Source organism: Paramacrobiotus metropolitanus, unplaced genomic scaffold, assembly GCF_019649055.1.
Source record: "Paramacrobiotus metropolitanus isolate TYO unplaced genomic scaffold, Prichtersi_v1.0 Parri_scaffold0000003, whole genome shotgun sequence".
Lineage (NCBI taxonomy): Eukaryota > Metazoa > Tardigrada > Eutardigrada > Parachela > Macrobiotidae > Paramacrobiotus > Paramacrobiotus metropolitanus.
In genome coordinates, this window is record NW_026570223.1 from 1290860 (window position 1) to 1305781 (window position 14922).

Consider the following 14922-nt stretch of genomic DNA (forward strand, 5'->3'; position numbering starts at 1 on the left):
AACAAACTGAAAAATGCTACAAAAGTACTGGCAAAATACGTATTTTAAATAAATAAAAATTTTCAGTCAGTCATAGCAGTTAACACTGATAACAACTGCGAAAGTGCGAGTAATAACGTAACCGCCCATGTAGAGGGTTGCTCATATTGCTCGGGAGCCCAGATAAGGGAGAGTAATATAAGGGGAGCCCATATAAGGCAGCATTCGAAGTATATACCTGAACGCATATGATTAACGCATCTAGATTTCAAGAATCTTAAAGACGAAGTAATTCATTACTTCAATACATTAATGCAACAGCTGATCGCAGACGAATAACGCATCTAGATTCAATAATCTTAAAGACGATTATATAAATTATATAAAACGAATATAATATAAATTGTTTTCGTTACTGCGTTGAAGCCGCAACCACAGAGTAGGTCTTTTATTTTTGTGCAATATACGTACACAATTACCCGTTTACCCGTTTTTGTTCTGCACAATTACCCGTATTTGCATGATGCCGGAACAACAGTAAAAAATTCATTTCTCGTTTGATAAGACGCAAAGCATTCCACATCAATTTTTATAAGAGCCATAATTTTAATAATTATTAAATCACTGCGGACGTTTTCTTGGTTTTCTAATTCGCCTTTCTCTGTCAACAGTTCTGTTTCTCTTCTGCAAAATAACCCGTAGTATAAAATTTGAAGCGAAGATGTACAACGTGTGTATCAATTTTTGCGGTGCTCTTAAAACACTATTACATGTCCATACTTGTCGCCGGTGATTTCTAGCGGCCATCTGGACAAATCTTGCCTTGACTGACGGATTGGCCTCTCTCCATAATCTGGCCAGTTCTTCGTCAATTTGCTCGGAATCCATCGCCGGATTATTGACTATCACACCGGGACGCTCTGCTACACAGAACAGCGAAAACGCTGATCTAAAGAACACATTTATGTACAATTCACACTTCAAGGTCACTGCAAAAGGCTGCCATCGTACGCTGCATATGTTGGATCCGCCGTTGTTCTTCTCAGACCGGAACTGGTAGAGGGATGATTCTGCAATAAATCACGGTCATGTTAAGACGTTAACTGAATCTACCGGAAATGCCTTGCAGCTCATACTTCAATTGGTGACGGCGTGTTCTCGCGGGGCCCTGGCTGAGGATTGTGATAGCGAACCGGCCGGCATACGGCTTTAATAGCTAACTGCCGATACTCTCTAGGAGCCATGTTAGCTTCGTACCAGTCAACAAAACGAGGGATCAGACACAAATAACAGGAGACTTTACTTAAAAAATTTTGCAAAAGGCTTACGTACTTATTTTGATTTTCACCTTTTTGCCAAAACCATCCAAGGGCAATCTTAAACAACCATATACACGATGATTTAAGGTCCAGGTTGTCCTATATACAAGTAGCGTCCTTAGCAACTGAAAGCTATTATTACAAGTAATTATTTTCACTATTAAGCTATTATTACAAGTATTATTAGCACTATTAAGCTATTATTACAAGTAAGTAATTATTACAAGTATTATTTTCACGAATATCTATAATTGGTGGCACGTTTGTTGGAATTCACCATTGGTCTGGGTTGAAAATTCCAGCATTCCATTATTATATATTTTTGAAATTACTGTAAATTGGCAAATTATCACTATGAATGTTATTTACAGTGAAATTTTAGTGAAGCAGTGCAGTTCTAAATGGTTAAAGTATGTATTTTGTAGATGGTCGTCCATACCATCTTCTTATCCAGATACTATTGAAAAGCCATCTCGCCTCCAGGAAACGTACTGGAGCGGCGCCACGGATGTAGTAGACCGGTTAGCTGGATTGTGCGCCACTCCGACATTGTGCGAGTTCATGGCCGACAAAATTCAACAAGCCGGGCACTGTAACAACGGCACCATCCAGATGAATTTAAAACCCGCTTATTTACGCATTGCGCAGCAAATCCAAATAAACTTTACTGATAAACCGAAGGATTTTTAAAGAGATTTTCACAGTGCAGTAGAGTGCATGCAGTAGAGTCATAACTTGATGTGATATTGCCACATGAAAAGCTGATCACTCCTTGAAGCGCTCAGATAAAGTCATACGGACATCATCGGTCGCTTACACATTCATGCGCACCCGCATGGATGGAACATCCAGTTCCCTGAGTGTTATCGTAATACCGTAGGAACCGAGCCTACCAGCATTACAAACCGTCGAACTTCCAGTAAACAAACCATACTGCGGTAGTATCTGCACTTCAGATCAGGCATTTACTGTTCACCGTACAGATTGCAGAACCATCTGTGTTTTTAAAGTGCGATGAGGTCATTATCGTGACTAAGATATCTTTCAAAAAGCCATTATCGTTAGCCAGATTTTCACAAAATAAGATATGAAAACCCAAAGCAAGCAGTTTAGTATATAAAAACAGCATCCGACTGGTAGCTGGCAGATTTGCAGTAGTCTGATTTTCGATTCATTTCAACTTTCTTTTCTGGAACAATTTTACATTTGGACCCAACCAGTAATTTCGTGGATATTCTGCCTCGAAAATGGAGAACTCATGTTGTGGATTGTTTGTTGTCGAATCGAATAAACCGATTCCGCTGACCGCTATTGATTACGATGTCGATGTGAAAGGATTTGCCGGTTCATTCACTATTAACCAGACATTCCAGAACGTCGAATCTACGGATCTGGAAAGCGTGTACGGATTCCCGATGAACGACCAAGCAGCTGTCACGGGTTTCACCGTGAAGATCGACGACCGCACACTGAGCAGTCAGTTCAAGAAGAAGGACGAAGCCTTCAAGGAATACAACGCCGCGCTGCAGCGCGGAGCCGGCGCGTATCTTCTGGACCAGGCGGATCGCAGCGACGACACCTTCGTGCTGAGTGTGGGCAGACTGCCGCCCGGGAAGGAGTGCGTGGTCAGCATCAACTACGTCTGCACACTGGACAGCGTCAGCGAGACGAAGCAGCGACTGCTCATTCCCATGGCGCTCTTCCCGAGATACAATCCCAGTCCGGAACGCACGGTTGGGACAACGGCGCCACCGGAGAGGTATGCTGCAACGGTGACGTATAAAGCGACGCTGGATGCCAAAATTGAAACGCTGGATAAAGTGAAATCCGTGTCGTCAGTGTCGCACCCGATTGCTGTCAGCATAACTGGAGACAGTTTCGTTCAGGTAGGTAGATTACAATCCGAAGCCTGAAGTAAACCTATTAATTTTATTGATCACGTCAACCTTCGATTTTTTATTTTGTAGCTGTACAAATGTATTTTTATGATAGCGATTTATTTGTAGTGTTTAATTTGATGCGTATAAAGGTATTTCAGTACGAATATTTCAATTCCGCGTCTTAGCTTAAATTCAGTTGTACCTTCTCTGGCTACTCTAATTCTTGTTTCAGGTCACTTTCGGCGCCCAGCAGCAACCAGTTGACCGCGATCTGGTAATCGACATTGAGATCCAGAAAATCCAGGGTGTTCTCGTTCGGCATCGGTGGCAGCTGCAGTCGCTCATTGGTCAACGGAATCGCGTTGGTCGGCAACGGAAAATCAGAGTACTGTAAACACGGTGAAATACTAGAAGACAAAATCGGCCGCCATCTGGAGCGAGCGTTGCAGCCTGCCGTTGTACAAGCGAGTGTTTTGTGGGAAGGAGTTAAAAACGTGCAAAAAGTGCCGTACGTGTTACCGCCCGTATTCCGCGGTGACCGGCAAATTGCTTATGCGTTCTTCGAAATTGGAGAGACAGGTCAGACTCCCAAAGTCGTTTTGCAGCTGAAAGACAAGTTGAAGAAAGAAACAGATTTTGCATATCCCATCAGCTCCGAAAAAATTCAAGGCATTTCGAATTGGCAGCGAGAGCTTTAATTAAGTATTTGGAAACCGCTCCAACCGGAACAGCTTTTCTCGGTAGTAGTGGATCGTTACCAAAGCGAAATGCGGATTTGTCTGATTCAAAGAAGGAAGAAACTGATACGGACAACAAAAATGCGATAACGGGCATTTCTTTGAAATATGGTGTGATGTCAAAGTACGTTTCGCTCCTGGCGATTGAAAAGCGAGAAGGTGGACAAGCGAAAGAGATGCAGTTACGAGAGATTCTTGTCCAGGTGTCCGCGCCGATGCGTCATACGCCGATGTACGGAATAAGGATGGCGCAAATGGCTTGCGCCTCAGTGGCTCCACCTATGCCACTTGGCGGTTCTCTGAAGGAAAGCAGAGAGTCTGGAAATTCTTCTAGATCGCGGAAAACTGAGGCATGCCACTTGGAATACATGGACTTGAACGAATTCTTGGAGGAAAATCCATTGAACCAAGAAAAACCAGGTTCAAGAAAAAAAATCTCACGTAGTCCCAAAACTGAGTCTAGAAATGAGAATTCAGACATGATCGATTCCACTCGAAAGCCGGTTCTAAATCAAGTGTTAGATCTGCAATTGTGGAATGGCAGCTGGGAATTTTCAGGGAATTTGGAAATCGTTCTGGGCGTTACTAAGGATGTTGCAGAACAAAAAGCCGGGGAAAAGCTGGATCTTGTTGTCTTGGCCACTTTACTGGTAGTGGCTTATTTGAATGCCAAATATGCCGGTCAAGTGCAGATTTGGCAAGCCATTGCTAACAAAGCATTGACGTTCGTCCGGAAACAGATTACGTCCGACCAAGAAAACACTGTACTAAAAAAGTTCAAATCTTTGTTTTAATAGGATGCTGAACCTGAGAGCTTTACCCCCTTGTTTTCGGACATTTCTTTTTTTTTGTTTTTTATCCTGCAGTAACGAATCAGAGGGTTGATTAGAGTCAAAACATAATTTCAGCACCGCACAAAAGATGATTTAACGCACGTTTCAGTTTTTACTTGTTCGCCTTGATATGAAGCACCGCAAATGAATGCCGGTTTAACAAGCACTTAAATATTCCTTGAATTAAAATAAAAAAACAAAGCAATTCTATGTTCTGATCCACGAATCCACGAAACACAGCATAGAACTGGCAGACAATTTTGTAAGCACTTCTTAGAGTAACAAATCAATGTTGGCAAAATCTCTAATACCAGTTACTTGCAGAGTTTATAGTGGGCTTTGACTTAAAAATGCAACAGGCGTAAAATTCTTTCGTGCATTATGATGGCACGGCTGCCACGCTTGCGTGGAAGACTTTTCTGTTACAGTATTTTATTTTTGTTATGTAGCTATAGTATGTACTATGTATTGGCAGTTGTTGTGATCGGTAACATGCGGTTCGCTAACCCGAACACCCAGCGAGATTTGGGTGGGCATTCAAAAATAACCACAATGCCCAGTATACCAATGCAGTGTCCGTTCATATTATTAAATGCTTCAAGAGACTATTCTTCGAAAGAATTTGTCAACAGTTCGTATCTCAAGCCTTTTTAATTCGCCCCAGAAAGCATTATACACCGTTTTGTACACATATGCGAGATTGTCATTGGATTTTTATGAGTAAATAAGGAAATTTTCGTGTACTCTGTACGACTGTACCCATTTTTAATTTGATCAAAAAGAAAGCAGTGTACACATTATGCAGTAGACGTGCAGTACTTGTACTGTACACTGTACCTTTTGTAAGTTTGTACACTGTAAGTATGTTGGTAAGTCTGCATACATAAACTGTACTCGATTCTAAAATGCGATTACCTTGTACTTTGCAAATTCCGCAATGCCGAAAGCGTTTTTGATGGGGATTTTGCGGTTTGCTGGACCAAGTTCGTTAAACGTTAACGGGTGGAAACAGCTAACATGAACATTAACATAGCTTCGACTGAATCGCTGCGACTTATTTGGTTTTTATATGGGGCAACTTTGGTGCGGCGCTTTCTTGTTTTTAGTTTTAAGTAAGAGTAGAAAATCGAGCACATACAACTAATATCATTATGCACATAAACAGTCGCCGGCAAGACATCCGTTTCCTGTTGAACATTCTGTGCACTTGGTTCCCGATGCGCCTAGGCTGTACGGACAGTTCTGGTTGGGCAAAACATTTCCCCTAATAAGACCACCAAAATATGAACACTGTAATTCAAAATATCGAACAGCTGATACGCAGGTTATTAGTGACTGTAATTATTATTCCGTTTTTAGCGCGAAAACTTACGGTGTGCAGTAATTGCAAACGTAGACGTCACTTCCGCTGCAAGTAGCTTTACCGCATCCAATTAGGGAGGTTTCTGCCCACATTAGCTGCAAATGTGATTACTGTAATGTAAACCCGTGAACCAATGACCGAACGATCATGCAAATGCCCTTAATTCGGCTCTACTCTAGAACACTGCTAATTTGGTAAGTATGATTACGATATTTATTTTACAAATTTAATAAATAGCTGTTGATACCCGTACACGCCCCTCTCGAATAAATTTCAGTGCTTACCTGCGTATAATGGCCAACCTTGGAAAACACATTGGCGGTGCTACAGTAGGTGAAATCTTTCACTTCATTATACCAGGCATCAACCGCTGATTTCCATGTGAAAAAACCGCTGGTGCCATCGAACCTATTTTGACCACATCCGTTCGGAAAACCTGTGCAAAATGAACCAGTGACCTTTGCATGTTGGCAAAACTAAAAATTTAGGCGCTGACTCTTCCATCCGAACGAACGGATCTGCGTATTAGCGGTAAAACTACAATTGTTAGCGAATCGTCAGTCATATACCTGGCGCTTTGCGGGCCGTATTGGCGTCATGAGGAGTAACGCTGGGATTGGTGCACTGATTGGCCCATGCTTGGGCGCTACTGGCCAGACAGGGATTCCATGTCAGCTTCCGCATATTCTTGGCATCGACACCGCGACGGTAACCGTTATGCCAGTCCACAATGCTGGTGATGTCGGCAGCCGACACTTGCGACGCGGTGATGGGATAGCCCAGATCGGATGGGCTGGCCGTGCAGGTCGTGGGGCCGTTGTAGGTGGGGCTGGTAGCGGCAGCGCAGGTTTTTGTGCCGGTTCCAGTTCCCGTTCCAGTGCCCGTTCCCGTTCCCGTTCCCGTTCCTGTTCCCGTTCCTGTTCCAGTACCCGTTCCCGTTCCCGTCCCTGTCCCAGTCCCAGTTCCAGTCCCTGTTCCGGTGCCTGTGCCAGTTCCTGTACCTGTTCCACTTCCGGTACACAGCGATGACGTACAGGGAACTACCAAAATAAATTTAAGTGAATGTGACCGCAACGTAAATCACATACAGATAGTGGTGTCCCACAAGTAAATTTCATGTGTTTAAGTACTCTGTACAGTAGTTTTATAACAAATAAATTTTTGTCTGAAGCAATCCGCTTGGATGCAAGTTAGAATAGAATGGACCAAATAAAATTGTAATGCTAGAGGTTCTGGAATTTTCCGTACCGATAGCACATGTGGCGGAGCACTGATACATTAAGCTCAGCAGTTTGCAGTCGGTTTGGCTGATAGTGCTCTGTCTGGGAATGCAGGTAAATGGTGCTTTGATGGTAAACGCTGGTTGTCCGTTGGTCCTTGGGAATTCGCTTGGTTGATTGTGCTATAGGGAATAAAACCGGTAAAATTCATGTTGGGTCAGATATGGCTGTTTAACGCTGTTTACTGAATTGCTATTCATACCGTAATACTGCAGTAGTCATAAGGGAACATATCCCAGTAGGCTTCTGCTCCGCCGTACAATCGATAGGCAGCCTAAAAAAGGAATCGCGTAGATGTTACAGTATTTTGTTGAGAATCTGTATTCCACCGGCACTGGTTAGAAATTCAGATTCAAGGGCATCCTTACCGCAACGGCAAGCAAATTATCAGCAGCAACAGTAATAAAATTTCCACGATCTCCACGTTGATGTTCATTGCGCTTGCCCATTGCGATGACCAAGTATTTCAGGACGCACATTGGATTACTGCTGCATTGTGCGGCATCGCGAGCTACACTGATGATCTGCTCGTTGAGATTGGTGGTGGTCAGTAGGTTAGTTTGCAGAACTCGGCCAGGAAAACTGGAGGAATACGACTGCGCACTGCAACATAGTATCGCTGCAATTTAGCAATACCCCAAACCATTGGCGTTTAATCTGTATAAAGTCGCCTGTATCCCGTTTATTAATAATCATAAATACTGGTTCGCCAAGCTAGCTGTTATACACAACGCTAACAAAAAATGTTGTAGGTCACTCTGAAACATGTACTTCCGGTACGCGTACTTGTGTTGACAGCTAAATGTAACGCCACAAATTATTAATAATAACAGTTTTTCTAGTTATCATTGCTATTAAATTTTGTAATATGTTTTGGCGAAATATTAATGGAACAGCCGATAAATACACGTAGATAAGGTCATAACAGTATTAGAGCTGCTTAATATACAGTACGATGCAGTACGTACGTGGTAACGGTGAACTTGAGATGGTACTCCGTCGAGGAGCAGTCCACTAGCGCTAGGTTTATACAGTTAGGGAGCGAGTTTAATAACGACGTTACGGCGGTATTTACAGCCGTCCGTTCCGCTGATGCTGTAATTTGAATACCCATCGTCAGGCTACTGTTAGCATGTGGTAAATATGCCGGATTCGACAGGAAGGAAAAGCATATCATTTACTGAGTATGGAATCGATGCAGTATGGGATACGATTCTTATTCCATCGTGAGAAGCGAGTATCCACGTTGACAGTTCCTGCCAGACATAAAATATTACTGAAGTTTTTAACGATAAACTGGCTTATGAAATCACCAATGCTGTGCCACAATAAGCAAAGAATTATACCACTGTTTTACCGTAGCAGGCACCGGCTGCCAGTAGCAAAATTAATAAATACCCCGGTACGACCATTTTCGTAGATAGAGAACTAAAAGCAAATAGCTACCCACACTACCCACTGTACAAATCATAAACGTCTGTACGGTGTTTTATATGCTAAGTATTTTTATGGTAGGAAGGAATGTTGCTTATAGGTAAAAATAACGTCGGTTGTCCCACAGTCTGGTATGCTGCATCGGCATAAATATTTTGCTAATTTGGGAAAATCTTGAGTTGTGGTCTACCGGGAAATGAAAGCTTGTATTTTACAGTTTCTTTGAACCTATTAACATTTTACCGACATGTGTTGTCTAGTTGAATATTTGTTAACGTATTGCGAATCAGTAGTATTAATGGGGAATATAAAGATATTTATAGTGACTGTGTATTTGAAGTATATTTAACAAAATTTGAATGAAGGGGGATCCGGGTGGATCTAGTGTCGATACATACGATTTAGGTTTTGTTATTTATTATAACGTAAACGAAAATCGGCCATATGGGTCATGTAGTACAATAAATATGTTATACTATTATTCAACAGACCTATCGCTGCATTTGCACAACATTTTATTTTTATTCAGTACACTAAACTTTGCCGATTTTACAGATTTACCTGTTCTGTATGCGTGCGGGCAGTGGCCCATTTGGCGTCAGCGTCGATCAAGCGTACGTTTAAACAGTTATTCAAACGCTACGTGGGTCTCTGGAATTTCATGTAATGTCAAAAAAGCCCTTGCACGTATTGCAGAGGCATGCCAGTTTGCGAGTACCACTTGAAAGTTGCTTTCTTTTAAAGATAGCGACACAGCTCTTTTCAAGCACGTTTACGTAGAAAAGATAGTAATTACCCTTTTTCGTTTAAGTCAGTGCGTCATTTTGGTCGTGGCTTTGACAACGCAATTATGCCATGCGCATATTTAGTAGAGCATGCCCATGGCATAAATGCGTTCGTTTAAGCTAATGGCGATTAACCACATAAAAAATATTTACGGTTGCACATTAAAACAATAATAATAATCTATCGTTTGCAGTAGCAGACGACGTAACTTCTCGTACAACATCTGTTTGCGGTAGCCACAGCGATACTGCATGTAGCTATAGTATACTGGCGACTGGCGAGCCTTTGGTCACGTACGTTATCAGTTTACCTTCGTCTGCAACGATGAGGTATATTTTGTCGACCTTGTAACAGAGAGTCAATAGTGATTTACGTTGCTCTTTAGGAAAACATGGTTACTGAATTCACTGAGTAGTCTTTGCACAATAACGTCACGAGCGGTAATATCTGTACAACAACATCACTCCCACCACAACAACGAAAAAACTCCAATCTGCATCCAGAATTCGGGCTAATTCCCAATTAAAAAGCCGTCATAACCTTACAGACAAATCCCTGTCTGATTTCTAAGCGCATCTGCCGCGCACCGTATTCGATACGCTATGCCGGCACAATACCCAGATTAACATTTTATTTCACATGATACTGTTTCAAATCCCTAATCCAGTTATTGATCTTGCAGGCTACATATATTATTAAATAAACTGCACAGTGAATGCATACCGTTGTCATTACGTATTTACAATTATCTCCTACACGATGCTAAACCATTCCCGCTCGATTAGAGTCGTTTAGTGAATATCACGTACCTTTATCAACTATGCAATAACTGCTTAATAAATGTTGCCGCGGTGGGTTTAATTTGACGAAGGCGTCCCTGGTTTGTATATTTCTGGTTTGCACAAACAGAGCAAAGTATAAACTGATCCCTTTTCCTGTGTCGTCGATACGAAACCCTTTATTTTCAAAATGGACTTTAACGTGTCGCGCAACGAAACTATCGCCAATAAAAGCGTCAATATTAACGGTTCAACAGCTGTAACGGGCATCTCGTGGTCATTTCCATCCATCAGCGATATGGTCATCTTCCCGTCCATCGTCATTTTCAACGGCTCGGTACTGTTCATTTTCATCTACCAAGGCTTACTATCGCGACCCTTCTACATTTACCTGGCCAATCTCCTCTTCGCCAATCTGGTATTCGCCATCATGAACAATCCGCTGGACATCCTCAACCTAATCTATCCATCCTGGTGGTTGGGTAATACCGCCTGCACCGTCTACCTGTACTCCATGTATGTCGTTGACGGGATCATGATGCACGCGCACGTTCTCATCGCTATTAACCGCGTCTGGGCCGTGACCTTCCATATCTCGTACACCCGTCGCAACACGGTGCGCACGGCGCTTTACTGCTGTTTGGCTTCGTGCATCTACGTGCACGCGGTGTGTCTGCCATACGTCGTCTTGGATGCGCTGTACTACCGGCTACCTATCGAAACAGCCGGATGTCTAATCAACACGGAGGCGTTGCAGTTCTGGAGTCTGCTAACGCAGTTCCTGATTTACACGCTCCCCATCGTCTTCATTGTCGCAGTGTATCCGTATCTGGTGTATAAGCGTCGGGCCCGTCGAATTGCAGCGAATATTGTCGCCCCGGAAACTGATCAAACACCGGCGTCGGAGAAGGTCGAAGCCGGGACAGTGGAAGTGCTCCCGAAAAATGGGACATATAATGCAAAGGGGGGAAAACGCGGATTCCGGGTGTTGACGGCATTGACCTTTAGCGTAACTCTGTTGTGGACGCCGTCGTGCATCTTCTTCAATGTCAACTGCTTCATCGATATCAGCGACCAGACGCTGCTGATGCAGATCGTGTTGGTTATGTTCGCCTCGGAAGCGGTGCTGGATCCATTGTTGTTTGCCCTGGTTTTGGATGATGTGCGGGATTTTATTGTCGGTTTGGTTCGAGCGCTCTTCAAAAGCGCGTGATCATATGAAAAGTTATCAATTTTACGAGATCACTTATTGGCGCTGACCGTGCTTTACTGTAGACCTATGGGTAAAAAACAGTGGCAGTCAAATTATTTTTACACTGTAGATGATTTAAGTATTTTCAAAGCATGTTCCACAAGATTCTGAGATTGTATTTTCTATTGAATCTGTTGATCAAAGCCACACAGGGCGATGTACTTGTATATGCTGAGGTTTTATTGTGGTCTCCGAATGCGTTGGTTTGTATAGTTTGTGCAAAATTGTCTCAGTAGGTCATACATTATATGACATAAATTCCCCATGGAAGGCTTACCCATAATATTGTCTTCTCTAAGGCATTTGTTCTTTATTTTTCTACTGGCCCTTGAAGAGAATACAACGATTTAACTGCGAAACGGAAATAGTTGTAAACTCGACCCTGGGAATTCCCGCTGCATGATCACGCACGAGTAGAAGCAATTTGGAAATCCTCGAAATGCCGCAGAGGATAAATGCACTACTTCGAAGTATCATATTAAAAGTGTGCTCGTTGTTGCTCGAATAATAAGTAACATATTCGATGTAATCAAAACGATCATTTAATTTCTCACATGATCAATGATACTGTTACTATTTAAGAAGTACAGTACTGCACCGTGGACCCAGTCTAATGACAGTAAAGCAAGAAAATAATTATACAAAAAACCACGCGTCGTGTTGGTGATCTCACTTTCACTTTTCGTGCTTGATGGCAAGCGCGTAAAACATGTACAGTATAATATTTAAGTTCGCCTTTGTTCTGCTTCTGCAAGTTACACATGAACTTCTCAATAAATAAGTACTTCTGTTCCATTTCCGCACTTAATCTTATTTACCAAGTTGTAAAACTGCATCCCTGAGATATCCAATAGAAACTACAAATAATACCGGATCTAATACAGAATGAATTAATTTAAATATGTTCATAACTGAAAAAAATACAAAACTCTGCGAGCGAATCCAGTAGTAAACATTCGATGGCATCCAGCAAACCGTGACACTAACGGTTACCAGTGTAAGCACAGCAAAGGAGCGCGTTCGGTCTCGCTGTGTCTGGTCACCTTCTGCACCTGGACGAATGGCGTTGCGTTTCACTTTATACACCAGAAAAAGCGGATAACTCAGCGTCACTACCATCTGCGGAATATTGTAGAATACCGCGCCACAGATCAAAAGCCACTCTTGCAATCCTGAAGAATTAAATACGTAGACTTGCAGCGAACAGTCTTCGTTGGCTGCTGGCGTCCGGAAGTATACGGTGTAAACACACACTCCTGGGACAGCGAAAATGACAGCCAAAAGGATTAGCATTATATTAATACACCACGCGACGTTTTTGCTGTGGTATCGCCGATAAAAAAACGGAATAGCCAAAGCGCAGATTCTATTTAAACAGATCAACATGTGGGAAAACGGCAGGACCAAACCAACCGGCATACGCAGTAGTAAATGGATAAAACAAAAAGTCGGTAATAGTGTAATAGGTAGTAGATCTTTTATTAACAGAGACACCGGGCTTTGCAGGCAAGCATTGATAATGTTACCTCCAATCAGCACGACAATGTATACGATAAACGATGTCCACGGTCTGACGCGACCGATGAAGAACACCAATAGAACAGCGTTTAGTAATACGGCCAACGCACAAATTCCAGCTGTCCATGAATGCCAAGCAGTCCAGTGCGTCCTGAAATTATGGTAAGTGTCGAAATTGGGAGAAGATGAGCTAGGATTAGCCGTAGTATTATTCATGCTTGCAGTGTGGGAAATTTCGCCTCTACGAGCAGCATATAATAAACTGGAAACTGCAACGCACGAGGTGTATTACAATAACTGACTTGAAACTTTGTTCCTGGATGGTGCTGTACGAATAAGAACTTGCACTTTGCCATGTAACAGATGAATACGAGCATGAAATTAGGTTTAAAAATGCAGCGATAACCTGGCTGACCTTTACTAAATATGTGATATCATTCGTTTACGAGAAACATTCTTATTGCACCGCATTAACGAAGTGCCGGAAGGCAAAACATCGTACTGTAATCGTAATTAGGAAATTATTCTTGGGGAAGAAAGATGATAATATAATTACTGATAATACGAGCGGTCTTGCGACAGTTGCACGTAATAGGATAAACAGATTTGTTTTTATGAACCCATGCATTGAGCCTGATTCTAAGAAAGCGCAGAAGAGAAAATGTCCAGCACATTTGCGAACTGCGAACATAAACAAAAAAGCACAAATTGTAAGCAAAGATGGATTTCATACGGAAAGTTGTAACAAATCTTAACCGAAACAGCGGTCGCACAAACCTTACTATCAGAATCGGTGCCTGTAAGCCGTTCATTCGATCCCGTAAAAATTCCTCGCAGGATATTTTTGGTAGGGACAGATGGCATTGGCTTGCGAATCAAGTTTCACATGGTTCGATGACCTTTGACAATACCCTCTATTTTGTTATGAAAACAAGACTCACTGACAGTCACCGGAATGGACGCAGTGTAGAGCTCCAAATATGAATCACGATTGCGTTATCGATACCTATTGGTTCGTTAGATCACAAACAAAGCTGAAAACAGTTTCTGATGGTGTAAGGTTTCTGATGATTGTCGTTTCTGGCAGCCCTTCCGGAAAATAAATACCTGCACAAAACATTATTAGTAGACACTTCAGGTTCTACCGTTCTGCTACAATAAGAAAATGCCGCCTGGTATCGAAACAATTCGTTGGACACGTTGTTTAATGTACTAGCAATATACCCAAGCTCCCCGTTTGACTGCAAGAATGCGGAAAATACGCCTTAGAGTCATAATTTCCATTGCTGCAATTATCACGGTAGTTATAACACTGATCGATCTGGGCGACTTTGTTAATTACACCCAGAATCCATACCTAACGATCCATCTGATCGGCGCCAGTCCGGTGCTGTCCGGCGCAACACTACTCCAAACGCAATTGATTCTATTACGCTGCTGTGGTCTCCTTATCTACCTCGCCTTTAATTTTACTAGTTTTGCCAACGATTTAATGAAACATGGATTCAGCAACTGGGACTGGAACTCAGACGGGAGGAAAATATTTCGTGGAATTGTTATTATTTTCTGTTCTGTAGTACTGCGTTTCGCGGCTACTTTAATTCTGGCATTGCAAGATCCAACAGTACGCGATATCCCGTATTTTATTTTCCCCACAACAGCCAGGGTCGCTACCTGTCTAGTTGCATTGGATTATTCGTATCCGGTGTGGACAAACGTGTTTATGGAAGTACTATTTGTTAACGCTTGTACTACTTGTTAA

At 42.4% G+C, this 14922-nt stretch overlaps 4 protein-coding genes across 5 annotated transcripts; 2 read left to right on the forward strand and 2 right to left on the reverse strand.

Moving 5' to 3' along the window:
* Nucleotides 1–412: 412 nt before the first annotated feature.
* On the reverse strand, nucleotides 413–2093 carry LOC129593562 (high mobility group protein DSP1-like). Of its 2 annotated transcripts, XM_055489943.1 has the most exons (5): nucleotides 1738–2093; nucleotides 1116–1397; nucleotides 991–1049; nucleotides 760–928; nucleotides 413–663 (listed from the first exon to the last, which is right to left on the reverse strand). In XM_055489943.1, the coding sequence occupies exons 1-5, from the start codon at nucleotides 1738–1740 to the stop codon at nucleotides 601–603; spliced, it is 576 nt and encodes a 191-aa protein (XP_055345918.1). In that variant the 5' UTR covers nucleotides 1741–2093; the 3' UTR covers nucleotides 413–600. The 2 variants fall into 2 exon arrangements, with proteins under 2 accessions (XP_055345918.1, XP_055345927.1); XM_055489952.1 differs by lacking the exon at nucleotides 1738–2093 and having other exon boundaries at nucleotides 1116–1417.
* Nucleotides 2094–2336: 243 nt separating this feature from the next.
* LOC129593552 (von Willebrand factor A domain-containing protein 5A-like) lies at nucleotides 2337–3962 on the forward strand. Its single transcript, XM_055489930.1, has 2 exons — nucleotides 2337–3184; nucleotides 3411–3962. The coding sequence occupies exons 1-2, from the start codon at nucleotides 2546–2548 to the stop codon at nucleotides 3570–3572; spliced, it is 801 nt and encodes a 266-aa protein (XP_055345905.1). The 5' UTR covers nucleotides 2337–2545; the 3' UTR covers nucleotides 3573–3962.
* Nucleotides 3963–5668: 1706 nt separating this feature from the next.
* LOC129593546 (uncharacterized) lies at nucleotides 5669–8892 on the reverse strand. Its single transcript, XM_055489919.1, has 10 exons — nucleotides 8749–8892; nucleotides 8573–8647; nucleotides 8360–8486; nucleotides 7760–7994; nucleotides 7594–7665; nucleotides 7360–7513; nucleotides 6681–7151; nucleotides 6396–6547; nucleotides 6121–6206; nucleotides 5669–6012 (listed from the first exon to the last, which is right to left on the reverse strand). Exons 1-10 carry the CDS (start codon nucleotides 8801–8803, stop codon nucleotides 5898–5900), a joined length of 1542 nt encoding a protein of 513 aa, XP_055345894.1. The 5' UTR covers nucleotides 8804–8892; the 3' UTR covers nucleotides 5669–5897.
* Nucleotides 8893–10580: 1688 nt separating this feature from the next.
* Nucleotides 10581–11603, forward strand: LOC129593581 (5-hydroxytryptamine receptor 1D-like). Its single transcript, XM_055489975.1, has one exon. The coding sequence runs from the start codon at nucleotides 10581–10583 to the stop codon at nucleotides 11601–11603; it is 1023 nt and encodes a 340-aa protein (XP_055345950.1).
* Nucleotides 11604–14922: the final 3319 nt, after the last annotated feature.

Coding starts and splice junctions, on each gene's coding strand:
- LOC129593562 (XM_055489943.1), bottom strand. Junction 929..990: donor GCGGATCCAACATATGCAGC/GTACGATGGCAG, acceptor TGTGTTCTTTAG/ATCAGCGTTTTCGCTGTTCT. Junction 664..759: donor CTAGAAATCACCGGCGACAA/GTATGGACATGT, acceptor GTTATTTTGCAG/AAGAGAAACAGAACTGTTGA.
- LOC129593581 (XM_055489975.1), top strand. CDS start 10,581: ATGGACTTTAACGTGTCGCGCAACGAAACTATCGCCAATAAAAGCGTC.
- LOC129593552 (XM_055489930.1), top strand. CDS start 2,546: ATGGAGAACTCATGTTGTGGATTGTTTGTTGTCGAATCGAATAAACCG. Junction 3,185..3,410: donor CTGGAGACAGTTTCGTTCAG/GTAGGTAGATTA, acceptor TTCTTGTTTCAG/GTCACTTTCGGCGCCCAGCA.
- LOC129593546 (XM_055489919.1), bottom strand. CDS start 8,803: ATGGTCGTACCGGGGTATTTATTAATTTTGCTACTGGCAGCCGGTGCC. Junction 8,487..8,572: donor CTGCATCGATTCCATACTCA/GTAAATGATATG, acceptor TTCAAATTACAG/CATCAGCGGAACGGACGGCT. Junction 6,013..6,120: donor GTTTGCAATTACTGCACACC/GTAAGTTTTCGC, acceptor TGGTCTTATTAG/GGGAAATGTTTTGCCCAACC.